This window comes from Centrocercus urophasianus, unplaced genomic scaffold (genome assembly GCF_019232065.1).
Source record: "Centrocercus urophasianus isolate 14NV4802_14NV808 unplaced genomic scaffold, USGS_Curo_1.0 seq_73, whole genome shotgun sequence".
Taxonomy (NCBI): Eukaryota; Metazoa; Chordata; class Aves; order Galliformes; family Phasianidae; genus Centrocercus; species Centrocercus urophasianus.
Window position 1 is genome coordinate 11,957,568 of NW_024885344.1, and position 25,945 is coordinate 11,983,512.

A 25,945-nucleotide genomic window follows, 5' to 3' on the forward strand; every position below is an offset into this window, starting at 1 on the left:
GTTACCACTGCTCTGTTACCACTAGCAGCAGCAGCATAGCAAGAATGCTGTAAGGACTTGCACAAAAGCCCTACATTTCTGTGAAAGGGGGGAGAAGAAATTCAGTTGCTTAACATGCATATGTCATGTCCATTTTTATTTAAAAAAAACAAACAACAGAAAACACCACCAATAAAAGGACATTATTTACATGATTTCTTCAGAGGCAGCTGGATCACAAGTAGAGCCTCAGCCACCACATACGTGATGACACATACTTCAAACAACCTGAGTCCAAGTCTGTTCATTGAACCTGAGATGTGAATACAATGTGCTACTGCCCAGAGAGACACCAGGTACTCCTCCTCATTCTAGGCTGGTATCTTTTTTTCTCTCCAGCAAGCTGCTCTGAAGCCAATGACCACCTTTTCTCAAGCATATCCGGATACTATTCCTCCCCAAAATCCACCCCTGTACCTTGCCCAGCTGCAGCAGAGAAACCTGCAGGATGCAGCAGTTGGTTACAAATACTGACAAGGTGGGCTTAGCACCCAGTGCACTTCCCCTAGAGGCATGAGCCAGGGGCTGTACCTGCATTACATCTGCTACTGATAAGGAGAGGGAAGAAAAAGAAAAAAAAAAAAAGAAAAAACACCTATTTTGTAAAATGGAGAAGAGTAAGCACTATATCTTACAGGTGCTGGCAGACCAGTCATGCAGCTCTCACTACCATCGCTACTGTGCTACTCTACAAAAGCCCATCTACAAGCTCTGCCTTCCCTTTCGCAGCTGTGTCTCAAAAGTTATGAGCAGAAGAAGTATCTGAGCAGATCAAGAAGTTAAAAAGTCTTCAGGAAGCCAGTGGCTGGAGATCTCTCACTCACGCAGCTAGGAGGAAAGAAACAGAACCAGCATTAACCACAACAGCCTCTTCTTGCAGCCACAAGCCCTCTGCCTGCCTGCCCAGCCCGTGGACTTGGGCACAAGCCAGGGAGGCAAAGCAGCAGCAGCCCGCGCAGCCACGAAGGCCCCTGCATTCTACGCAGATCCGCGCCTCAATGCTGCCACCTGCTGTGCATCTGTTAGCCCTCAGCCCCACGTTCTGTGCTAGGACTGGCTTTGGGGGGGGGGTCCCAGGGAAGTGATCAAAAGCTGGATATTGCCCTCAGCCTTCGGAGCTTGCGCATACCAGCAGCTCTTCCCTGCCAAGCTCCCAGAGCCACAGGCATTAGAGGAAAAACAGCAGGCATCTGGCAATGCTTGCAGGGAGTAACCAGGGCCAGCAAGGAGACTGGCTGTGACTTGCACCGAGCTGCAGAGCTGCTGGGTAGCACTCACCATTCTGACAACGTAGTTGTGGAGGTGTTGGCTGATGTAGTTCACAGTGGTGCTGAAGACACGCTGTAGAAGGGAAGGCACCCGGTTTGCCACTTTCTTAGTTAAGAGCATTGCTAGCACCAACATGGCCTTCTCTTGCTCCAGATCTGATGGGATGGCTCTGGCAAGCCCTTCTACTGCCTGTGACAGGTACCGTGTTATCTCCTGCGTAGAGGGGAGAGAGGATGTCAGTGCAGCAACTATGCACCTGTACAGACACAGCACAAGCTGCCACGTTTCTTCCCAGGCTGTTACACGCCCAGGTGGCAGCAAGGATGACTGATGCCCTCAAAGCTCAGCTGCTCCCCCAAAAAAACAAAGAAACAAGGAAACACCACACAGCATTGGAAGAATTAGGTAGCACCTTACACATTTAGGGTGCAGCAGCTCAGAATCTGCACCTAGCCTGCCCAGTCCTGAAGTAGCCCAAGAACCCGGGAGACAGGAACCTACCTTAATCTAAACACTGTAAGTAGCAGGGCTACGTGCCTAGGGGCAAACTGGTACGGAGAAAAGCTTCACAGAAAAGTCTTCACATAGGCAGGAGCTAAAAAAGGGGTCCAGGCACAGAACAACCACTGCCTCACTTCTGCTTCTCCACTCCCCTCAAAATAAAATCATTTCAATCCTGCCTTTTCAAGCCCAAGCAGACCCTCAAATCAAAGGCAGCTTTAACTTCATCGCAGGCAGAGAAAAACCAAGCAAGCTAAATATCCAGTTATGCAGTTATCTCTTGAAGAAGCCAAAAGGCTCTGGGGAAGCAAATTGTGGCTGTTGATCCAGATGTGGATATTTCCCTTGCAGAGCAGTGAGGCACATTAGATGCTGGACCAGGGATGCTAAGTCTCATCCCATCATAAGCTAAGAGAGAACCTGCACTGGAGAGAAGAGAGAAGCAGAGGAGGTGCCACCCACAGAGGCCTTTTCAGCAGGTTACCCGTACCAGCCCAAACCCACTGCTACTCCCAACACCAACAGCCTGTGAGCCAGAGGATTAAGGCACCTTAAGAGGGAGCACTGGATCTCGTTGCTTGCTGAGTCTCAGTGTTCAGTGATAAACACAAGCCAAACTTCTGCCAGATCTGTCCATCTGACAAGCAGCTGACATGCAGGACCCAGCATCAAAGATCTTAAAATTACCTCTGAAAGTCAGCCTTGCTCCACAACCTCACTTTCCCTGCCTGCAGAAAGGGACAGAGCCCAAGCAACTCACTTTGCAGGGCAAAGACTGCCAAGGATACAGGCTCACCATAGCATTCTCTCTAACAAAACTTCACATCAAATATTAACATTTCAGATTAATTTCAGAAGTGCAGTAATGAAGGCATCAAATTAGCAAAGGCATTGCAAACTTGCTGCTTCAGTCACAGCACGAAAGACTCAACGCTTGTAAGGGGAGCTACTCATCAGATTGCTTTTCACTCACCTCTCTAGGCAGATTCTCATTCAGAAAATGTTGCACTAGATCATTTACTACTTTTGCTTTGATTTGTTTATCCAGCTGGTCTCCGATCTCAGCAAGCTGAGCAGCAATGGTCCGGACGATTTCTTCATTTACCTCAGGGTCAAGCACTGCCAACACACACAGCAGGATTTGGTTCACAGGCTGCAGTCACACTGGGTTCAGCACAGGTGAGGTGAGCTAGGGCATTTTGCCCATCTCCATTGCCAATCTTCCCCTACCCCCAACCTTCTTCCCATACTGCCTTTGTGACAGCCATACACGCTAAATGGGAGAAGTCAGAACAATTCCAACCAAGATTTGTTCAAGATAACTACAGCCAACATTCAGTCTAGAGAGGGGAGGGAAGGAAGAATGTGCCTGATTTCTCAACTGACAACTGCCAGGACCTGTGTCATGAACACCATCTAAAACACAGCATCTCCTTTTGGCAAAGCTTCCCGTTGTCACTTTGGGCCATGGAATCAATACATTTTCCAAGATGAGGCAATGTTTACTATAGTGGTTACTCATTACACTGCTTCACTACTTCAAGGTGCCAGCTGGCACTTTGTGGGCAACGTGCAATACCCATGCTGCTTAGGGCTAGAGAAGCAAGAACAGTACAAGGAACTATATAAGAAATTGCCTCTGCTGCACTAGTATGGCACAGGGAATTAACTCAGTACCAGAAAAAGAGCTGCTCCTAAATCCTAGCTGAAGTGCTGAAACAAAACTCCTTGAGGAGCAATGGGAAGCTTAACAGAACCACTTAAGATCCCACTGCTTAAGGACAGAAACCATTAGCACCAGATTTGTAGCCCTTATCTCACATGCTACAGACTGTGCAGAGGGACAGGTGCTCAGCCACTGAGAAGGAGCTGCGCTGCCAAGCATTAGCTGTCTTACCCCGAGTGATAAAACCCCAACCAATACAACCACCAGCTGTGAAGTTTCTCAGTGCAGAGAGTATTGCCAACCGTCTGTCACAAGACAGTCAGGAGACAAGGGGATAGAAACCAAGCCCACCATCTTCACAGAAGGCACGTGGGGAAAAAAGAGAGCACTCACCTAGCTCACCATTCTGCAAGTGGCCACTTCGATTCCCATCGGTCTGAAGTTCCCCATCACTATCATAAGATTGAACACCTTTAACGGAACACAACATGCCCTGGCTTTGTAGGAATGGCAGCTGCTCTCTGAACTCACAGCCAGAGGACTCCGCCAGGAAAGCAAAGAGCAGCATGCGTTCCATATGGTCAGATCCATCACTATAGATATCCTAGGTGGAAGAAGAATCACTGTTAAACACACATCCTGCTGTGTAGGTTTGTACAGATGCTGTTTTTTCTTACAGTGGACACCTTTTTCTGGTCTCCTTTAGGTACGGTGCACAATAATGCCCAGTTTGCAGGAGCTGAGCAAATGCACACTAACTCCTAGCTGCATACATGCACACAGCACTGTGCTGGTTAATGCTGGCTGGCCCTGGTCTTACAAACCAGCAGTTGAGGTGTCAGCTCATCTCTTGAGTGGCAAGGACAAAATCCCTGATCAGGAATCCTCTTCTGAAACAAAGATGAACGCTCAGCACAAGTGACTCTATTCACACATCTGTTTCAAAGGTTTTCCCTGTATTTGGAAATTGGGCACCCTACTTCCTGTACAGAACTAAGCCAACAGTTCCCCATTTAACTTTAATCAGAGCACAGCAGTAACAAGGTGGGGAGCAGAGATAACAGATAGCATAAGCCTGCAAAAAAACTCAAGTTTGCAGTCCTTTTTCCTCTTGAATGGGATCTAGACAAGCTCCATAAAAAACATATTTAGATCCCTGCACAGTCAGGCAGCTGCTCATAAGAATAGCTAGACAGCAGACCATTGGTGCCTCATATCCATTTGCTTGCAGTAAGCAGGCACATGCTGCTTCTGCTATCTTCCATCAGGGCAGCACAAAGTGCCCAGGTGGGTTAGGCTGAGGAGGTCCAGCAGGTGGGCAGTGATGAGAGCAAGAAGTCCCACAGGGCCTCAACCAACCAAGACCTTTGCAGGAAAACAGAAGGCTGTCCAGTAACCACAATTAAACAGCTGATGAAGCAGGATGCGTGAGTGCAGAAATGAAACAACAAAAATAAAATCCCTACTCTTGTACCCAGACTATCTGCTCATGCAGTAAGAAGGTGCTGAGGCTTGAACAGATCCACCTAAAGGAATCAAGGTTAAAAGACAATTGGTTTGCCTTGCCAATTTCATAGACTAATGGGTAATCAACCAGGATGAGAATTAAAAGAGTAAGAATTAAAACAGTACACCCCTGGTTAAGTGGAATCTTCCAAGGTCACTCCATATCTACATAACTATATCAGTACTGTCACAGTGTGCTGTGATGGCCTATGCAACAGTAGAAAAATTGTGATGTGTTAATCAGGGACACAATGTTTGCTGGGGAGATCAGGTAGAGGAAGGACAGAACAAGGACAATGAGTCTGGAAATAAAAACAAGAGGGAAATAAGGTACAATCAAAGATAAAGCACACCTCCTATGAGTATGGGTGTCCACAGACAATAGTGAAGGTCACTGAGTGCCCCAAGCACCCCAGGGCACCACACAAGCACAGTGAACAACCCACCTGACTTATGTTTCTATTCAAAAGACTTGTGGGAAAGTAGAACACAAAGAGGGCTAGAATCATGCCTTGCAACCACACTTAATACTAGAGGGTGACAGAAGTTTGAATGGGTTTATGGGGTTTGCAACATGCACGTGAGAAACAGTAGCTCTGAAATCACATTTATTATAGTGTTTTGTGCAATATTTATTTGATCACAGCGATGGGTCAAGTAGCTTATTTATTAGTTTCAGTGGTTTGCTACTTAATAAGCACCACTGCCTCTTAAATCAATTGCATCTCACGCCTGAAGTCTAATGGGGGAGTCTCACACTGCAGTAACAAGGAAGCAGCTTGCAAGCTAAACGGTTCCATCCACCTTCTGCCTGTATTCATGATGGAGGGGTGCAGAATCAGAGACTCCAGCAGGAACTCTGAGGAAGACGAGAAGGGCACAAGCCAGCACTTTTTGAGACTCACCCCCTTCCAGGTACTTCTGAACAAGCACGTAAGAGAAGTGACTTCAATGGCATTTAAAACTAACCTGTTCCATGACAGATTCAGAGATAGAACAGCTCGTCAGTCTGCTTCAGATCAGAAGTCCTTGTCCTGCAAGAGCAAGAAAGAAAACGGTAAACGGAAAAAACAAACCCCAACACACTTATCTTCAAACAGTGCCCATAGGCCTTGTAGAAATTGACCTTTCTAGAGATACACACATTTCTGGAGAGAAGTGCCCATGAACAAGGCTGAGAGAATAGCAGCTGTTCTGGCAGGAAGGGCCCTAAATCAGGTGAATCAGGTAGGGGAAAATGCCTACCTGCCATAGATACGTAGCAGACAGTGATGCAACATAACCTACAAATGGGGCTTAACGCCCCTTTAGGTGGTGCCAGAAATGAGAGCAAAGGCCATTTGTAGTGAGCAGAGCAGGAAAGCAGGGTTATCGCAGAAAAGATTCCAGCCCTCTAAAAGTATTTCACGTCTCCGGGTTTTCCAGGTTCCTGATAACCAACTGAGAGCCAGTGAGCTGCTCAGGTCTGTGTGCACAGTAGCATATTCCTAAGTGAAGCACCCAGGTGACATTACAACACATCTACAGGATTTGAAGTGCTCCCACCCCATACGCCTAGAGATGTCTGAATACACTCCGGCTTTGTTTCAGTACATGTTCCTAGATATCTGTTGAAAAGGAAGGCCTGGATCAAGTGCCAAAGGCTTCCAGGCACATCAACAAAACTAAGCCTGCAGAGAAGTTTGATTAGAAGATGGGGAAAACCAGCAGGTCACAACCAGGGCTGACAACCCACAGCCTGCCTTACACCTGGACAGTGCCTGGGGAATAGGTACATGGGGAGCAGGGAGGGGTGCAGAGCATGCTGCAGAGAGCAGCCTCCCTCCCTCACCAGAAAACCAGCGCCTGCTAAGAGCAGAATGCTCTCTCCTCACCTAGGCAGTGAGGTAGGTGGGTGGGTCAGACCAGCAGACCAAATAGCCACATCTGGTACAGGAAGGCACAGCGCAGAGACCATCAAGCAAAGACAAGGCAAGGAGGGGAGGAATGCAGATTGCACATCTGCATTTGCTTCCTCACACGCATGGCCATACAACTACATGCAGAATTCCCTAGGATAAGCTGACTTCATGAGCACTGCATTCCCACCAGGCCTCCTCCATGTTGGGCAATAACCTGGCTGCAGTGCAGGTACCTGCTGACCCAAGTTAGGGTGAGAGCACACAAGAGCTCATCCGTCCAGATCACCAGCTGACTACCAGAGACTTGGACTCATGATGATGCATTAAGTTTTAGAGCAGGAGAGTTTCCAAACTGTGTTTTAAGCAATTAGGTGTGCAGGTGGGAAAAGAGGAAGGAAGTGAAAGCAGAAGTACACTCAAACTCTGAAGGAAGCCAAGTTACAACTTCAAGAGACCAGGAATTTCCCAGCTTTTCGAAGACTTAGAAGCTTCCAATGCCAAAACACAACCTGAAATACGTTTTTAAAATTAAAAAAAAAAAAAAAAAACCAACAAAAAAAACCCAAGAGCCCAGAGGCAGCTTTTCAACCATGAAGTCTTTTCCATTTAGTCATTACACTAAGCTTCTGGCTTCCTAAAACAAATTCAACTTCTGCTGCTTTGCACTGCACTATTTTTATGGTCAGTTCAGATCCCAATTGCTGCCACTCAGCCCTACGCCAAAGAGCAGGCTGGTTGGTTAGAGAGAGTCCCTCTGTTCACCTGGGACCTGACAGGAGCTCTGGAACAGCACAGGGCTACCTTTCTCCTGACCTTTGTCTTTGCTGGAGGTCAAATGTTTATTAAGGTTGGAGAACTTCTTATACCCTCACTTCCCTCCTGGTCCCAGGGATGCTTTTTCAGGTCCATGGCAGCACTGTGGCTTTGTGTAGAACTGAGAAGCTGTCCAGAAGCAGCTGCATCATCCTCTTCCCACAGCAGAGATGCAGGTGTTTTGCAGCACTGACAGAGCTGTGACGCAACACAAGCCACTACAGCTACATGTACGCAAATGTCCAGATGTACAAGTGAAACCAGCTGAGCAGTTTTTCCTCTTACAGTGCTTTACAAGAAGAGGACTGCCACCCAAACCCAGGCAAACTGTTAAAGGGTGACTGCCTTCTTCCTTCTGGAGGGGTATTCCAGAACACTGCTGGAAGGTCAGCTGAGCATCAGAGGGTAAGCTGCCAAGAACGAACACCAGCCTGTGCACAGACAAATGGAATCTTTCTTGCAAAATACTGCTTAAAAACCCAAATTCCCTCATTTTCATTCATGTTGCTGTGAAACCTGTTTGGCTCAGTCCAAACACCTACGAAAGAAGCAATCAAAGGCAGAGGTACTACTGCCTTCTCCCATTCCTTGCTCTAAAAGAAGAGAGACAGACTATTCTAGCCCAAAATAAAAAAGGAAAATGGACATTCTACTCTATTCTCAAATCAGCAAATACAAGAACTAACAACAGGGAGACCCAGACTTATTCTGGGCACACCCATACATGCTCGTAGGCATTTTGCTGAGTAGGGTTGGAAAGGCAGAGCACAAGAGCTTCACACAAGCTTGTGCGAGTGCATTGTCAACACAGGGGAGCTTGATCCAGCTGGAACACACACATTACTCACGTGAATTCCTAGGAAGCTGCAGCAAGCCCTGTGTGCCTGGCTACAGCTCTGAAGATCCTAATGTCACATTCTGACAGCACTTTGTGCTTTTCCAAGACAGAAGGTGTTAAGCAACCCTTGCCCTGTCACAGCTTCCAGGGTCCCTGCTGCACCCAGAGATGGGGTGTGCAGTGTTCTTCCCATCATGGGATCACCCAAGCTTTATAGACACTCCTCAGGGCTGGTCCACAAGAAATAGACATTCAAAAAATACTTTAAGTCACCCATCCTAATTGCCAATTACAAGGTTATCCACTCTTGTTTCCTGCCTTAGCTTACGTGCAGCAGTCAACAATACCCACCACACCCTCCAATATTTATACTGAAAAAATTAACACAAAGGCTAGAAGATGATGATAATTTCCCATTAACTCTTCCCTACATCAAGCAATCACCACCCTGGCAGTAAAAAAAAAAAAAAACCCTGAGGCACTCCAGCCTTTGGCTAACAATGTGGGTGGTCAAAAACACATGTGAGAACAAGAAAAAAATAAATTCTATCACTACATTTTCAAAAGTACTTAATTAGCCAGTAGCTCCAGAGACCTCAAATTTCAGCTAATTGCCTTGAATAAATATAAGGGGTTTTGATACTCAGCAAGTTCCTCCTGAGAGCTGAAATTCTTTAGTGCCATCTCAAAAATTGGACTCTTTAATGGCAAACCCCTAACGTCAAATATAATCACACCAATGCTATCTGAAGCTGAATTCATTGAGGCGTGTGAATCCTGGTAGCTGCAGGTTGAGATTTTAACTTCTTCCACTCACTGAAAGATGTCTCATCTACAATCAAACAGAAGCCGTTAGTACAAAAAATAGAAAATGCCCACTAACTCCATCTCACTCACAGTAAAACTAGATAATCTAGTCAGGCTGTTTTATAGCTGCTAGAAGTCTTGGAAAATATTCACAGAATCATTTGAGTTGGAAGGGATCATTAATGACTGTCTGGCCCAACCCCCTTGCTGTGAACAGGGTCACCTACAAGTAGATCAGGCTGCTCAGAGCCCCATCCAGCCTGACCTTGGGTGTCTGCATGGATGGGGCATCCACATCTCCAGGCAACCTGCACCAGTGCCTCCTTATCTTTATCATAAGGACATTTTTTCCTTATATCCAATCTAAATCTCCCCTTTTAGTTTGAAACCATTTCACAGCATGCCCTGCTAAAGAGCCTGTCCTCTTCTTTCTTAAAGCCCCTCTTTAGGTATTGAAAGGCTGCTAAAAATTCACCTCAGTCTTCTCTTCTCCGTGCTGAACAGCCCCAGTTCTCAGCCTGTCCCCACAGAGGAGCTGTTCCATCCCTGGGATCATTTTGTGGCCTTCCTTGACACATGCTCCAACAGGTCTGTGTCTCTCCTGTACTGAGGACTCCACATCTTGATGCAGTACTCCAGGTACTTCACCAGCACAAAGCAGAGGGGCAGGATCACCTCCCTGACCTGCTGGCCACACTTCTGATGCAGCCCAGGATATAGTTTGCTTTCTGAACTGCAAGGACGCACTGCTGGCTCATGCCCAGTTTGCCATCCACCAGCACCCCCAGGTCCTTTTTGGCAGGGCTGTGGTCTACCCTTTCATCCTATAGCTCATATTAGCTCACACTAATAGGATGGTTGCTACAACCCAGGTCCCAGACCTCACAATTGGTTACCTGGGCCCACTGCTCTTGCCATCTAGGTCTCTCTGGATGAGCCTAGCAGCACTGTCCCTGCTTCCACTGTCTGTGCATTCTCTTCCTACTCTCCATTTCAACCAGCAGGTCCTGGTTCAGCCATGCTGGTCTCTTGCCTTCCTTTCCTGACTTCCTTATTGGGGATGCAAAACCCTAAGGAAAGCTCCCTTAAAGATCTGCCAGCTCTGCTCCCCTGCCTTTGAAGGTGGTTTCCCAGAGGGTTTTGTTGACTAACTCCCTGAAGAGCTGGAAGTTCACAGCACTAAATTTTGGCATCCTGATTTACTTTACTAATTTACATTCTATGGAATATAATTTGTTTTTAAAATGAAATACCAATGAATTTAATGTATTACTTGTTTTCAGTCTCAGTTGCAAGCCAGCACTGTATCAAGGAGGAGACTCAGAGCAGTCCCTCGTTAGTAAAGAGATGCAGCTTGAAGTCTGCTTATGTTTCTTGTTGCTATCTATACACTGACAGTTCTTTATCTCCTTATTTCCTCTTTCCATACAAGAGTGTTCAGTTTTTAAGTGAGCACTGAAACAGTGCCAAACAGAAATGAATTGCTGTAACTTGAGGGAAAGTAACCTCTATGTGAGGGAAGAAGAAAACAAACAGAAACAAAAACACGGAAAAGAAAGCATAAGGACAAAAATGGTTTGGGAAACCCCTCCTGGATAGTAAAAAGCTGTTGCTATACATTAATGCAGAGCATACGATGAGCCTCACTGAGGCTTACTCAAAAGCAGAGAACACACTGGCAGTGAGAGGCAAAGTTGTTTAAATTCCTCCTCCTAAAAGCCACCACATGCTACTGCAGGCCTGCGAAGGACAAACAAAACAAGCACTTCTCGTAAGTGAGAAGTGCCAGAACACTAACAGATTTTACCCAACGAGACTGACCTCAAAAGATGAGCTCTGAAAGTCTAAAATAGCAAGCTATCACTTCCCTGTAGCTTTTGTACACAAAGCTGCCTCAGGAGGAGAATTATTTGAGGAGCACTCAAAACAAATTCAAGTTGTTCAAACCCTTAAAGGTTCATGCAACACACGCACCTTGGGCTTTCCCTGGGTTCTAATGACTGGAAGCTACAAAGGTGATGGCTTACACTTTATGCTTAAGCTTCTAATTCCCAAGGCATCATTTCTGTCACAAACAGAACTGTTAATCTGCTAAGACACTTCTGTGTTCACTCCTTTCCTGCCTCCGTACAGTTCTCTCCGCCTAACCAATGCAGGCTGCCGCACAGACACCACAGCAGCAGTCAGCAGTGTATCTATCTATCAGCACAGGGCACCAGTGCTTATTTCACCCTCACACACCCCAAATTCTTGCAAGAAAGAACTCTGTGGTTGCTTCCCCCAAAGCAAGCCCTCAGCATTTCCTTCCATGCACACGCCACTGCCCAGCTGGTGTTGAGTGTATCCTGAGGGACAGCACAAGAGTAACTATCTCCACAAGGAGAGCTGTTGGAGGAAGTTCTCAACAGCTCCAGAGGCAGCCATAGATGAGTCGGTCCCAGAATCTCTATAGCAACAGTGCTGACCTAAACCAGCTTTTATCCCTTCTTCACATCTCCAAGACAGCTCAAAAAAGAACCCAATGCCATGAATAATGCCCCTGGCTTGCCACCACTTTCCCTTCAGATCTTTCACCTCTCCTCACAGCTCAGCCAGCAGTTACTATTCTTAGCCCTATCAGACACTGTCTGGTTATGAAAGCAGACTTTCCAGCAGCAGAGCCACATGCATGTAGGACTGCCTCCTTTAACTGCTTGTCTAGATTCTGAGACACATCCTGTACAAACACCTGGTCAGACACTATCAAAGGACTTACTGTGAGCTGTCAAGATATTTATCTTTGTTTCACGTCTGGGTTAGGACTGAATTCAAGTCTTCAAAGCAAAATAATCCATCAGTCATTGAGAATGCTAACAGCCAGTACAGTGATTTCTGTCTGACACCTGAAAGAACTTCCTTTTCGGCAGTCTGAGTGACATCATCATTGGAGTCAATGAAACAATACCTATTTGTCCACTCCTGGACCCGCTGGCTTTTACTTGTTTCACAGGGAAACATTTCACTGAAGAGCTGCAAAGCTCAATACAGAAGCATTTCACAGATAGGGAAACCAAAGCACCTGGAGTTGACACAGCTTGCTCTGCCATCTTACAGGTAAAAATCCCCACTTCAAAGCATAACCACACTATTTCACTGTGTTCCCAAAAGCCATGCCACAGGCAAACTGCTCTACATGACAAGTCAGCAGTCCTACAAAGTCATAAGAAAACCGTACCACAGACCTACCAAGTTCCTTATTTGAGGACTTGTAAACAGTGCCTGACTACCAGCCTTAACACCTCCAACAGATAGAGCAAGCAAAATCCACAAACGGCCCAAAATCTCAAAGAAATCCCTATCACCCTGCCACACGCAATTCCTAGCCCAACAACCCAAAAGGAACCACAGAGCCCAGCTGACAGCAGATGCTGGAGCTCCTCCCCACACTTCTCTAGCTGTGGAAGAAGCCTGACTGCTCACACGGCATCTGCACATACAGTTTAGACTAAGAAAAGACAGGGAGAGAATACACTGTAAAGGTAGATAGACAGCTTGAGAATTTGCAGAAAAAGTTTGTGCCAGGTGTAGATATTACCAACTAGAGTACTATCATGATTATCTTACTGTGACAGTCCTTATCATTACTCAGTCCACCAAGGATATGCCACTTGCATCAGCACTTTGGATGCCCCATGATTTTGCCTCCTCTGTGATCCCCTGTCCTCCTAGAGAGAAATTTAACTGTAGGCTTAGGAAAGAAAACCTGGGTAAGAGGAGGGAAACAAAGGTACTGCCAGGTGAAGGATAGGCTGAACAAAACCTTTTGTGCATCCACAGGTGCACATGTGCTGCCATGAAATCAAATGAGTTGTTTGGTATCACCTGGTTAATACCAAAGCTACTAACCTGGAGTTTCTTAGGACTTGTCCATCACAGACAACAGCTTCCAAAGTGCAGGCATTTTCCATGCATTTATCTCAGAGGGAGGATGCACCATTATCTTCATTTCAGATGTGGCAAAACATTGAGATGGCAGCAAGTCTATGGCACAGCATGGGCCAAAACCCATCTCCCAGACACTTGTGATTTATTTGCTAGACACTTAAGTAAGACCCCCTGCCTGTCAAGAACTGTAAGAGCTGCTTACACTCACCCATCCCTCCCACCTCTCAAGCAGGGGCACTCATTGCTCAAGGCTGTCAGCTTTTGTTTCTCTTGCTCTCAGCTTCAGACTGCTTCCTCCTCCGAGATCTGTGAATAAAGCCACTTCCAAGCACTCCGCAATGAACAAAACCACAGTCTGCTCATAGCATCACTGATGGAAAAACACACCAAAACGTGCTGAATACTTCCTGTGCTCAGTAGCTTCACCTCTCAGTGTTCAGTGGCACCAAAATTGTACACAAAGACCCGACACCAACAAATGCCTACCACCTTCGCTAGACCAGTTTCATATTCGCTTCCTTAGTACAGAGTAAGCATCACAGCCTGAACAGTTTAAGTACTTGCTGTGTATTTGAACTCAGTAAACCATAGCAATTTGTTTGATGGGACTCTTTTTTCCCCTTTTTGAAAGAAAAATGGGACTGGAGACCTCCAAAACAAGTTTTGGAGCAACCTTCTCATTTGAGGCATATTTAGTCTCCCTGAGGTCTGCTGCTGTGTCACACTGTTTTCATATATTCACATCTAATTCCGTACATTTGGATGGAGATTCTGCTGTGAATCATAGCAATAATCTTCTAGTTATCAGAGGCAGTACTCCGACTTCTTAGGAGAAAGCACCACACAGCTTTCTCAACAGCCTTCATTTTCACTTGGCTCAACATACCCTCACCCAGCCCGTAGGTGGCACATCAATGGCAATGAAGGAACACAGGTCCTCTTTAAAGAGGAAAAAAAAAAAAAAAGAAAAGGCATGAGCTTGCAACCGCTGCGGTTTCCGTATCAGATTGGGGGCTGAAGGCAGCATGACAACACTACTTAGCAATCTTTAGAAGCCAGCCTACAGATGCAGTTGGGCTGAAGTTTAGCCAGTAGGAAGCCTGCAGAAGGAACTGCCACAGAGCTCAAAGTCAGGGCTTGGACTGAGTCAGCTAGATTCGGATCCAAAAGGAACTGGCATATCTACATCTACACAGAAGGTGCAAGATTTGATCCTGACTACAGTGCACGTGGTCATTCTGATCTGGGATTAAGTACGTGCAAGCCATTTGTGAAGTCAGAGACATAAGAGTTTTCATCCAGTTTTACAGGATGCTTCTTCTGGGGCATGAGCCTGCACTGCAGCATGTCTTCACATCTGAGCCAAGTGCTTGATCCTTGAGAGGACAGACCAATGCCACCTGACAACAGCAACTCAGAAATAAGCTGCCTCTTGGATGAGATCAGACAAAGCTGACAAAGACCTGGGACAAGGGCACTGGGAACCATAGCTGCTGTGCTATCTAGAGAACAAAAACCACCCTCCTCATTTGAAACACCCGGATTCTTGTTAACATCACCAGACAGAAGAATAAGTAATGCCACTTCACAGTGCAACTTAATGCAATTCACAGCTGATGTTGGTAGAAGAAGAATGTGAGTAATCTGAGTTTTCCTTACCACATTATGTGCATACAAGAAAGGAAACCAACAAGGAAAGAGCTGCAGGGACGCAGGCGGCACTAACAACTCTTTGCCTCAAATCATGTGGTCAAACAAGAACAATTCTTGTCCATACCTGACAAATACACAGCCTTGTCTCAATATTTGAAAGCTTTCCCAAAGCACAGTGCTTTTTTATGCCTGCCTCCTTCCTCCTAAACATCAAGTGTATTATAGCTGTACATGTCTTTCTCTTACAGAGAGCCATGTATGGGTGCAAGCAGACAAGGCTGATTCCCCAGGAGTAGAGCCTAATGCTGTTCCTCTGGTGACACTGGAGGTGCTGGTTCTCAGGAGAACTCTCCCGTTGCGTTGTATTCCCAACTCTTGCTCCTGTCATGATGATGAGACAGATGAAGCCAGTGGAAAACAAGTCCTGAAGGAACCTTTCAAGATGGCTACTTGGCACTGCTTGCACTCCCCAGCTGTAGGCCCACAGGCACAGTGGAGTTGTGTGTGTTTTACACCGAGCAAAAGCCTGACCATGCACGCAATAATGCAAGCCATTTCACTTTCAGTTTAAATGGAAGAGGAAGCACAGCTAGCGTCCCAGAAAGCGAATGTAAAACTAAAGCACAGCAACTAGCTGATCTAAGTGAGTTTGCACAGCTGTAAAGCTGAGGGTATAATATAAGTCACACCAGGCTAACAGAGTTACACTGACATAATACTGAAGAAATAAAAAAGTAATTTTCATTATTTGAAGAGATGAAAGAAACAGCCCAGTGCATTACAGACATGGCGCCGTCCATTCTCCAGGAAGCCACTGTGAGGACACAGCAGGAATGAGCCAAAGGTCGAATGATGTCAGAAAACACAGCAGGTTCACTGACAAACCAAAACACCACAGCCAGCTGAGCAATGACTGCACACAGTTTAGCTGTCCTGCTCATGCCTTAGTTGAAGCTGACTGAAAGGTCTGAGATTTCACCAAAAGTTAAAGGAGTTCAAAGCCACACCACCACCCCTCCCCTTTTGCAGCAAAAGCAATGTTCCACAGCTTCATTGCCATGTACAGCCTTTCCCTTGCATTCATCAACAAGGACAGCCCAGCCCAAACCCACTGTGACCAGGTAGCATGATTTGTCACTTCCAAGAATCACTACCTGGACGCAAAAGACAGGAAAGTCTGGATCAAGTGCCAAAATTAGTAAGTGCCCAAAACAGTCCTAACAATGCTTCAACTAAAGCACAGGGCTGCAGAAGGGAGAGGGGACTGAAGTATTCTGCTGTTGCAAAACCGAGTACAAAACGAAACAAAAAAAAAAAAGGTACCCTGCTCCACTCTTGAGCAACTGCTCCAAAGACAGCACAAGGACAACCCACATCATCTCACCTAGGCAAAAGGTGGTGTCTATTGCCCACCACTGGCAGCTACATTCTATTCACTTCCCATTGCAGCTGATACGAGGTCACTGTTCCTATAGACATGTGGTACAAATTGAGGCAATCACTGAAGCTCAGGAATTAACAGCTTTGAAAACCAAAGAATGAGAGCAGACACCCCACGTGACTCACAGCATGTTCTTACACTTTACCCTACCTTTCCTTACCTTCCTTTGGCCTGCATCAGAATCAGACCCAACCTCTGTGGAAAAGACCAATTATGCACACTCTGTAATCATTAACCAGTGATTTTTCAGTAATCCATCCCTCACCTGAGATAAGCCAGCCAAAACTAACAAGGGATCCAGCTTTTAAGCAGGAGCTCTGCACCTTCACTCAAGCTATGAGTGCAGCTTCCTAAATCAGAAATATCAGCATTTATTTGGTTTGCAGAATAAGCAGATATGAAGATTGTACATTATTTGGAGCTGCACTTATGTAACACGGACTAAGCCACAGCAAGCTAAGAGAAAAACAGAGGAAGGTGCTAAGCAAAGAAATATCAGACTTGCTGGTAAATTCTGAGGAGCTGCTAACTGGAGGAAATGAAACCTGCTCAACTGCCACCAATTCCCTCCAACAGAGGTAACCAGAGACTCAGTTTATTTCCCTACCTCCACTGCTTATTAGTTCATAACTGGAGGCAATAAAGATGCTTTATCAAGAAGCCTACCTCAACTAGCTGAGACACCACAGTTATGTCAGCAGGCTCTGCACGTAGCTATTATGCCCCTACTCTCCCACCAACATCCCACAGTCACAGAAACATATAGAATCACAGAAAGGCCGGGGCTGAAAAGGACCACAGTGATCATCCAGTTTCAACCCCCCTGTTATGTGCTGCCCAGAGCCACATCCAACCTGGCTTTGCATGCCTCCAGGGATGGGGCATCCACAACCTCCTTGGGCAACCTGTTCCAGTGTGTCACCACCCTCTGAGCCACAGCTTCCAAGTGTCAGGCCGCACCATAAGATCTCCAGAGGCAGCAATCACAGGATTTATGTGCCTGTCTGCTTCCAAATTAAGCACCTTCACTCTATCAGTGTAACTGCTTGCTCTCCCAGCTTCTGAGGAGCATGGGCGACTCCTGTCATCCTGTTACACAGGAAAAACAATACACAGAAACAACATGGCATTACTGACCCTAGCTAGAAGTGCCCAGAGCCCACACACACAGCCCTCCCCACTTAGAATTATCATGACTTTCATTGCTTTGGGAATTTAAAAAAAACACCACCAAGCTGAACTCATTACCTTCAGCTTGCTCAATCTGGGTGTAAGGAATTAGTGATGAGTGAGCAGGAACTCAACAAAACCACCTTAAGCACGAGTCTTATTTTTCCTTCCCAAACACAGCACACATGACCACATATAAACAAGGATGAGCCAGGCAGGAAGGCAAGATTGCCTTGTGTACACAGGAGGCAGCAAGGAGTGGATGTCGGCGTCAGAACAGGCCGGAAGAGACCTCTAGGATCACTGAGCCCAACCAGCAGCCCGTGCCTGCCGTGCCCACGTCCCTCAGTGCCACATCCACACGGCTACTGAACACCTCCAGGGACGGTGATCCCACCACCCCTCCGGGCAGCCTGTGCCACTGCAGCACCACTCCTCCCGCGAAGAAACGTTTCCTAACATCCAACCCGATTTACCTTGAAGAAGCCTCTTTAAAAGGTTTAAACTTGATATATCAAGTTGGCAGGAAGAATCCAAGACCACACAGAAAACCCTCCTTCTCCACGAGGATCTCCCACAGATACGCCTCTCCAGACAGCTGAAAACGCTGCCGTTCGATTTCACTTCGTTAGAGAATGCCCCGGCTCCCTCCCAAGGGCCCGGCCCGCGCCCCCCGCCCCGCCCCAACGCGGCAGACAAAGGAGCGGCGCGGCGAGGGCTGGAGGACGGCGCCGGCGGGCGGACTGAGCGCGGGCCGTGCCGACGGCAGAGGGGAGGCATCGCGGCACGGCAGCGGGCGCGGCGCACCCGGAAGAGCTGCAGCGAGGGATTAAGGGAAAAAAAGTAAAAGCAAGCAAGCAAACAAACGACGGACCCGCTGAGGTGGGACACAACGGATAGAAGGGAGCGCCGCGGGGAGATAGCGGCGTTCAATATAGAATAGAAGCCACTTTAAACCCGTTCCCGCCCTAGCGCAACTCGCAGGAAGGCAGCTCAGCCCTACTTACCGGCAACAGCGCGGCTCTCCCTACGGTTCGCGCCCGCCTCTATTTCAAGGCCCCGGCTCCGCCCTCCGCACCGCGCGGGTGCGGGGTGGGGCTTGGGCTTCCCCTGCCGATGGAGGAAACGGAGAGGGGGAGCGGCGGCGTGCGCGCCACGCGGGGGGGGGGAAGGCAGCGGTGCGGTGCTCGGGTGGAGAGCCGCCCCGCGGGGCTGTGCGGGGTTGCAGCCGGCAGCTTCCGCTCCTTCCTCCCGTCACGTGTCCGCTCGTGTCCGTGTACGGCACATCCAGCGTTACAGCTTGTGGAGTTTAATATCGTGTCGCTGTTGAAAGCGAAGCTTTCCATCCAGCGGTGTCAGTAACACGAAGCTGGAGCCTTCCTCTCTACTGCCAGTCATAGAATCATAGAATGGCCTGCGTTGCAGAGGACTACAACGATCATCCAATTTCAACCCCCCTGCTGGGTGCAGGGTTGCCAACCAGAGCAGCCCAGAGCCACATCCAGCCTGGCTTGAATGCCTCCAGGGATGGGGCATCCACAACGTCCTTGGGCAACCTGTTCCAGTTCCGGGCAGATCCTGACATAGTTCTCCCCATGCTCCTCTTGGAGCCCACAGTGTGTTTTACCAGTTTTACTACATCAGCTGCCAATACTTTCCTTACCCTTTGTAACCCCAGGGGCTGGAAGGGGCCCGGCTCCCTGCCCTGTGCTGGCCTGGCTCTGAGCAAGGTGGGCAGCGTGGGGTGTGATGCAGTTTGGAGGGAATGAAAGGCTGAGTGTGGCAGGGTCGGAAGTTCCTGGGGGGATACAGCAGCATTGGAAACTGAAAGCAACAGCTGTGCCGCACCAGACTCTGATGATAGGATTTGCTTTGTTAGGGGGCCTTTTCTGGTGTTATTTCCTACCACACCTGGGTAATCTGCACAGGAAGTGTGGCTGCTCTCTCAGGGTCTTCAGGGTCAGTGTAGCTTTTTACTGAGGCAAGCAATACAGGAATGCTCTCTCTGTGGGACTCACCGTTCCATTCATTGCTTTTAAAGGGGAAGAATCTGTGGGTATCTAATTGATATCAGACACCCTGCAAGGGTGCTTGATGTGCACAGACTGAGAGGAATCCAGAGTCTACAGGGTAATTAAAAAGGCAGTTGAAGTGTCTCAAGGCTAACTTCCTTAAATATGATGGGGACTCCCATGTGTCCTGGGGTCCAGTTGTCACTTGCTATATAGCCACTCTTTTGGCACCGAGACTAGCAGTAATTACGATCTTCTGACACCAGTGATCCCTTTCAGGTAGCTGCATTATTTTTGAAAGCAAGAGATAAAAAAAAATGACATGAGAACTGTCAGGTTTGGTGTGTCCCCAGAGAACCAAGCTGCTGGAATGAAGCGCAGTATCTCACTCCTGCCACCCTTCCGCACAACCTGACACCCAGCCAAAGAGGAAAGCCCAAGGCCCAGCATCCCTTTCTGTGGCCATAGTAGGTCTGCTTTAAAACAACCGCTTTACAAACACCAGAGTTTTTCCTTTGTTTTGATGATGGTTGAGCTGGCAGGCAAGTAAGATTCATCATTACGGTTTTCCCCAGCTGGGATTTCCCTCAACATCCTGTGTGTTCTCTGCCTCTCGAACAAATGGCACATCGAGTCTTATGATGTGCTTCACATACTTGATGACAGCAGTGCTGCTGACTGGATACAATTCCTCTGGGCTTCAAGTTCCTGAAGTTTACAGGACACAACACCAAGCACTTGAGCTGAACATTTGTCCTTTTCCAACAGGAGATGCTCAAATGTGACAGCTTTTTCTTGACACGTAAGTTGGTGAGGTTTAACGTCTGAATCCTTCCAGTCTGCTGACAGACACTGCTCTGGAGCTGCAGATAATATATCTTAGCTAACCTTCCTAAGCTGCCACACTGCAGATGAAATGCAGGCGTGCAGTAGCAGAGGCTTAAAACAATGTGGAAAGTCAATGGAGAGGTGCTGATGTCAGTTCTTGTTGTACTAAGCCCAACTGTGCCAGGGTTCATGCAAGTACTACATATGCTAAGGAAGTGAACTACAACTACAGAAACCAAATTCTAGTTCTTACCATCACCTTCACCCTGTTTGGTGTTTATTGTCACAGAAGAAGCAACGTAAAATTGGAGAGAGGTGTATTATATATTGGGGCTGTATTAAGATCGATTTCGTTTTTATTTCAGACAATTCAGATGGACTCAAACTGTTCCAAGAATAACAAAAAAAAAGCTGAAGTGGAGCCCTGGAACACTTGGCCTTTTATCTCAAGATCACCTTCCTTCAGCTCTTGGCTTCCTCATCAGCTGTGGGAGTGGATGCATGGAAACAAACGGTAATTCCACGAACAAAAAGAAAAAATAATTAATGACTTTATTTTTTTTCTTTTTTTTTTTCTTTTAGTTCAGTTGGCCATCTGAGGTGCTAAAATCTCAACACCAATGAAGCAAGTGTGCATAAAAACAAATGATAAAACAATCAAACAGAAAAGAGGCTGGAACAGTTTTGGTGTTTTCTGTTGTTGTTTAACAAGTTGGGTATATACGCTTTTCTGTTAACACTCCATACATGCCAACCATAAAAGCCTTGAACAATCTGAGTATCAGAGATCACTCTCATTCAAAGGGGAAGATGCCAAGGCATATCCCTTCACCTGGAACAGACTTCACACACACGCACGCACGCACACGCAGATACAGAGAATATTTAAATTACTGCAATGCCATCAGAACTTGGCATCCTCCACACCTACTTTCAATGACATCCTCATCTGCCTGCTACCCTGTCTATAGCAGTATTGTGAGCAATCCAAAAGCGGAGGCATTTGGAAAGCTTCTAATCTCTGTTACTTTGCAACAGTCAAGAGCAGGCGATCTCTCTCCGCCAACTATGTACAAGCTGGTTATTAGTATGCTTTAGAGTTCTCTTTATTGCAGACAGTGATGATTTAAATTCCCATACAGCCATGCTGTGGCTTTTCAGTTTGTACTCAGGAGATTTTATAATGCAACACCTTTCTAGTCCGCTGGCGCTTGGTGTAAACGTTTAATTGAAAACTCATTTTAAAAGAATGTTAACCAAACAAGGTGTAGCTGTGAAAATTTTAGGAACAGCTGCTAAGAAAACAGAAATGCTGGCTGCTCTAGATCATGCAGTCTAGACCACTTATAATACTTCATAATGTTCAGGATTAGGATGTATAAAAATATTAAAAACCACCAGAGTGCACACAAATGTGGTGACTAGCTCTATGCAAGCACCGTGTTCTAACAGAGGCCTAGGCATTGCACAAACTCAGGTTTTTGACCGCAGGGGTAACCCATGGATCCACTGGTGTCTTTACATATAAACAAATATTTACATAAAATGCAGAGACAGAGAGTAGCACAGACTTTTAAAACTTGTAGTTTGCTTGAAAATATGTTCAGCGACGCAGTTTGTATCATGCCCTAGCGAGACCATGGGGTTTTGGTTAGCTGAAAAAGAAAAAAAAAAGGAGCATGTCTGGATGTTGGAGCTGAAAGATGCTCTTGTCATCTCCCCATGCATAGTTCTCTGAAGCTCAGGATCTTACAGCCATTTGTGAGCTTAAATGAAAAGACGGAAAAAGGAACAGAACAGTTGAAAAACAAAAAAAAAGTATTTGTACTGTGAAAACAGCAGATCGGGTGTTTTGGCAGTCTTCATTCCCCCATCCCTACTTGCTTCCTGGGTGTTTCCAGGAGGTGATATCACGTCCTTTCCCCTTAGGGGACTGAAGCGCTTGCCACATCCTCAGTGTGCCCATTTGGAAACAAAGGTGGGTTAGGTTCTGAGCTCTGTGCTCCTCCCACGACACAGAGGAAGGAGCCAGCCCCTGGTACGGGGACTGTCACATAGGGGCATACAAGCAGATACCTTTGCATGCCTAATTCTCAGAAGCTGAGGGCCTTCTCACTTCCTTCATGTGCTTGACGGACACACGTCATTGAATACACATGGCTGAGACATGTGCTGCTTTGCACCTGGATAGCACAAGGAGCTAGAACATCCTACTTGGATTCTGATACAAATAAGGGATCTTGTGGTCACAAGAGCCTTCTTTAGCTTTAAAAATACAAAGTTTGAATTAAAAATATTCAGACAGTAAAAAAACCCAGTATCTGGTATGTAAGTTATATTCTTAAAGTGCAACTGAACAGCAAATACAAGTTGTGCCTTTTAAAACCATTTGATATAAAAAGGCCTTTTAAGGTTTCCTTTCATGTACTTTCAATTGACTGTGTGTGCGATGTTAGGTCTCCACTTTCATTCTGAGTGCTGGAGGACTTCAGCACAACTCAGAGAGTTCAGTTGTAGGATATGCATTTTTCCCCTGCAGTAGGGCATTACACCCTCAAGTGATAGACTCAGGCAGTGAAAAAATCTGGCCCACGTCCCCCAGCATGAAAAGGGGTAGGTACTAACCTGGTACGTCTTCTTTATACAGCTCACATTCAGTGATCTTTTGTTAAAAGTTCAATATGGTCCATACGCTACAGAAGGGACTGAGGCTGATTCTCTGCGCAGGACATTTTACTGGAAATTACTGAGGTTCTCTCTTTCTCCTCTCCTCTGCAGGTTCCACTGGCCCCTCATGCAGACTATGTAACCTATTACCACCACCAGTTTGACTCCACAGCTGGCCTCTGCCCTGGCAAATAGGGAGTACTCTGCTAACCGAATCCTCTTAGCAGGCCAACACTCCTCAAGAATTTTGTCCAGTGAGGTTGGTATAGGGGTATGACTTTCTAACATGCATAGTTACTAAGTAGCACTGAAGCTGCCTACCTGCTTTGTTTCACAGCATGTGTTTAATTTGCAATGCCTTAAATGACAATGGTAAGGAGGGGAAAAGAGGAAACTCCTGAAGTATAAAAAACAAGTTTCCGTAGTTAGCAATCAGCCCTGCTCACAGACCTTGGACACCATCCTAAGCATTCTTCCTCAGCATATGTTCATCCATCAGAGGTGACCTCAGGTTATAGACAGCTGGCCTCTTTGAAGGAGACAGAGAGTCAGCAGCAGTAAACCATGTTAACATTTACCCTGGGGCAAAGAATTAAAGGATGTTCAGCCCTGCTTGGGCATCTTGCACCAACAGTGTATGTTCAAGCTGAAAGAGCCACCATGCTGTATGAATATGCTTGGGAATGGAACACCTTTCCAAAGACACTGGAGAGCAGGCTTAGTATTTCCTTAACGTGAAAAGAAAATAGGCAACAACTCAAGGGGAAAAACAAAAACGAATTAAAAACAACTTCTTAACACATTACGTTAAGGATGGGACACAGACCCAACACACAGTGCTATTGCAGCTCTGTGCAACAAGTTAAGGATGTAGCATGCTCCTGAATCTGTCAAACAGTGGATGGTGCTGAATTGCTAAGTGCATGACCTGCGCATTACTTAACACACAATTATAATGAGTACCCTCTTAGCTTAAAAGCAGCAGCTTCACCAGCTGAGCCAAAAGGAGCTTCTTCCAACAGGAAGTAGCAGGAAATGTGCTGTTTTTGTTTTCATGAAAGTCCCTCTAGCTGTATCTCAGGAGTATGAAGGTCCCTCTTTCAGTGAGAAAGGGACATATGGGATATTTCTGCCTTACATTTTTGGCTTTCTCATTATAAAAATTTTAAATTTAAATAAATTATAGGTTTATTAGTCCAACAGAGGGATTTTTGGGATGCAGAAGAAAAGTATGCTAGGAACACAAAATAGATTCTTACAACTCCACAAGTGTGCAGGATTTTATCATAAAGGAAATCTTGCTAGGGCAGGATGCGTCCATGGGGTCCATAAAGACTGCCCTTGCTCTGAAAGAGGGACCAATCTGCAGTAGTGTCTTCCTCTAATAGAGTTAAAACACTCCCCCAGTCCCCCTCAAATATGTGTAACATTATAAAACACTAATAAATAGCCACAGGTAACAACGTCCAGTAATTTAGAAGTGGAAGTTGTAGGATGCAGCAGGCACACACACCTATCATTCATCCATATTTTTTTTTTTCCTAAAAGATACAAAAATGAATTTTCTTTCAAGTATTAAAAAAATAAGTTAATCGACATAAAAGGGTCAAAGTGACTGAGGGCCCAGGCAGGTCTTAAGCTTCGTTTCCAATGTGCAAAAACAAAATATAGAGGAAAAAATAAAAACACTGAAAAGTCTTAATGGTGGTTTCAGTCACTTATGGGCTTCTCCCTTTTAGGAGCTGAACAGCCAGGGAATGCTGCTTGGTAACACCCCTGCCCCAGCGCACACTCAACACTGTCCCACAGTCAGTTTTTCCAGTGTCAAAACAGTCGCAATAAAAACAGAACGAAGAAGCCCATCAGCCTCTGAGCTGTGGCCAAGAAGATAAAGGCCAGCAGCAGCTGTCTCTCCAGTGTGTAGCAAAGCAGAAGGGCATCTTCCGTCTCTTCTTCTCCCCTTTTTCCCCAACAATAAAGCCTTAGGAGACTGTGATAGGGAGTGAGTCTTCTGATGCCCAAATCTCTTTACAAACCGTGAGGCAGAGAGTTCCATCACGCATAACTAGTAGTGTCTTCTCTGTCTCATTTCTTCATATCCATGCATAATGACCAACTGTAAGTTTCTTTGGTGGGGAGGAAGACTAAAACAAAGAAGGTGCTGCCCTGGGCTTCTGGAGCTCTCCTGGATAGCTGATTCCATCAAACAGGTTGCTACAGGCTGCTGTGGTTTTCCAAAGAGGGTTGTTACTTCCCTCCCTCTTATTAGGACTGTTGTAGTAAAAATGGGAAAGGAATGGACTGCCATAAATCCAGATTAGTTAAGGTACTTCTTCCCTTAACCTCCTTCCCCACACATGGATTATTCCTCTCCCTGCTACCAAACAAAAAATAAAATGCAGTCAATTGTACTGAACTTCAAGGAGACTCCACAGGCTCCACTCATTATCTTCAACATGGCTTGCAGACATGTAAAACTTAAGCTTCTGGAGCCAACACACTTATCAAAAGGCTTCTGAGTGCTTCAAACCAAATCGCTGCATGCTGTCGGGCCCTTCGGAGATTTCCCCTTCAACATCTTCCTATCCATGTAATTCTGGCGAACTCAGGGTAAGCCAACTGGAGAACACAAACCAGCAGAGGTAAATGTATTGAGCTCAGGACCAGTTCAAGCTAAATCCTTTGGAAAGCATGACTGCCTCCAGGTCCTTGTCTTCCTCTTTTTCTCGAAGCCGTTGCTCCTCAAGGAGAGCCACGAGAGAATCTCTCTGCTCTACTACTTCTAGCATCTCATTCAGGATCCTCTTCTCCTCTGAGAGCTCCTCATCTGTCTTTAGATGATCTACAGAGATGTCAAAAACTGTTAGCACCCTCAAGACTAGAAATATGCACATACAAACTACGAGGTAA

At 46.3% G+C, this 25,945-nt stretch overlaps 2 protein-coding genes across 13 annotated transcripts in view; both read right to left on the bottom strand.

The window, feature by feature from the left end:
- Positions 1-119: 119 nt before the first annotated feature.
- BID (BH3 interacting domain death agonist) lies at positions 120-18,599 on the bottom strand. 3 transcript variants are annotated; one of them, XM_042837899.1, is made up of 6 exons: positions 18,536-18,599; positions 5,951-6,015; positions 3,869-4,079; positions 2,783-2,928; positions 1,318-1,521; positions 120-867 (listed from the first exon to the last, which is right to left on the bottom strand). In XM_042837899.1, the coding sequence occupies exons 2-6, from the start codon at positions 5,957-5,959 to the stop codon at positions 856-858; spliced, it is 582 nt and encodes a 193-aa protein (XP_042693833.1). In that variant the 5' UTR covers positions 5,960-6,015; positions 18,536-18,599; the 3' UTR covers positions 120-855. The 3 variants fall into 3 exon arrangements, with proteins under 3 accessions (XP_042693833.1, XP_042693835.1, XP_042693834.1); XM_042837901.1 differs by lacking the exon at positions 18,536-18,599 and adding an exon at positions 18,005-18,116; XM_042837900.1 differs by lacking the exon at positions 18,536-18,599 and adding an exon at positions 16,519-16,543.
- A 2,287-nt stretch (positions 18,600-20,886) lies between these two features.
- Positions 20,887-25,945, bottom strand: part of MICAL3 (microtubule associated monooxygenase, calponin and LIM domain containing 3) — a 154,633-nt gene continuing 149,574 nt past the window's right edge. For all 10 annotated transcript variants that reach the window (XM_042838116.1, XM_042838117.1, XM_042838114.1 and 7 more), the window contains one exon: positions 20,887-25,877. In XM_042838116.1, coding sequence (XP_042694050.1) covers positions 25,693-25,877 — 185 coding nt within the window. In that variant the 3' untranslated portion in view covers positions 20,887-25,692. The remainder of the gene's footprint in view (positions 25,878-25,945) is intronic.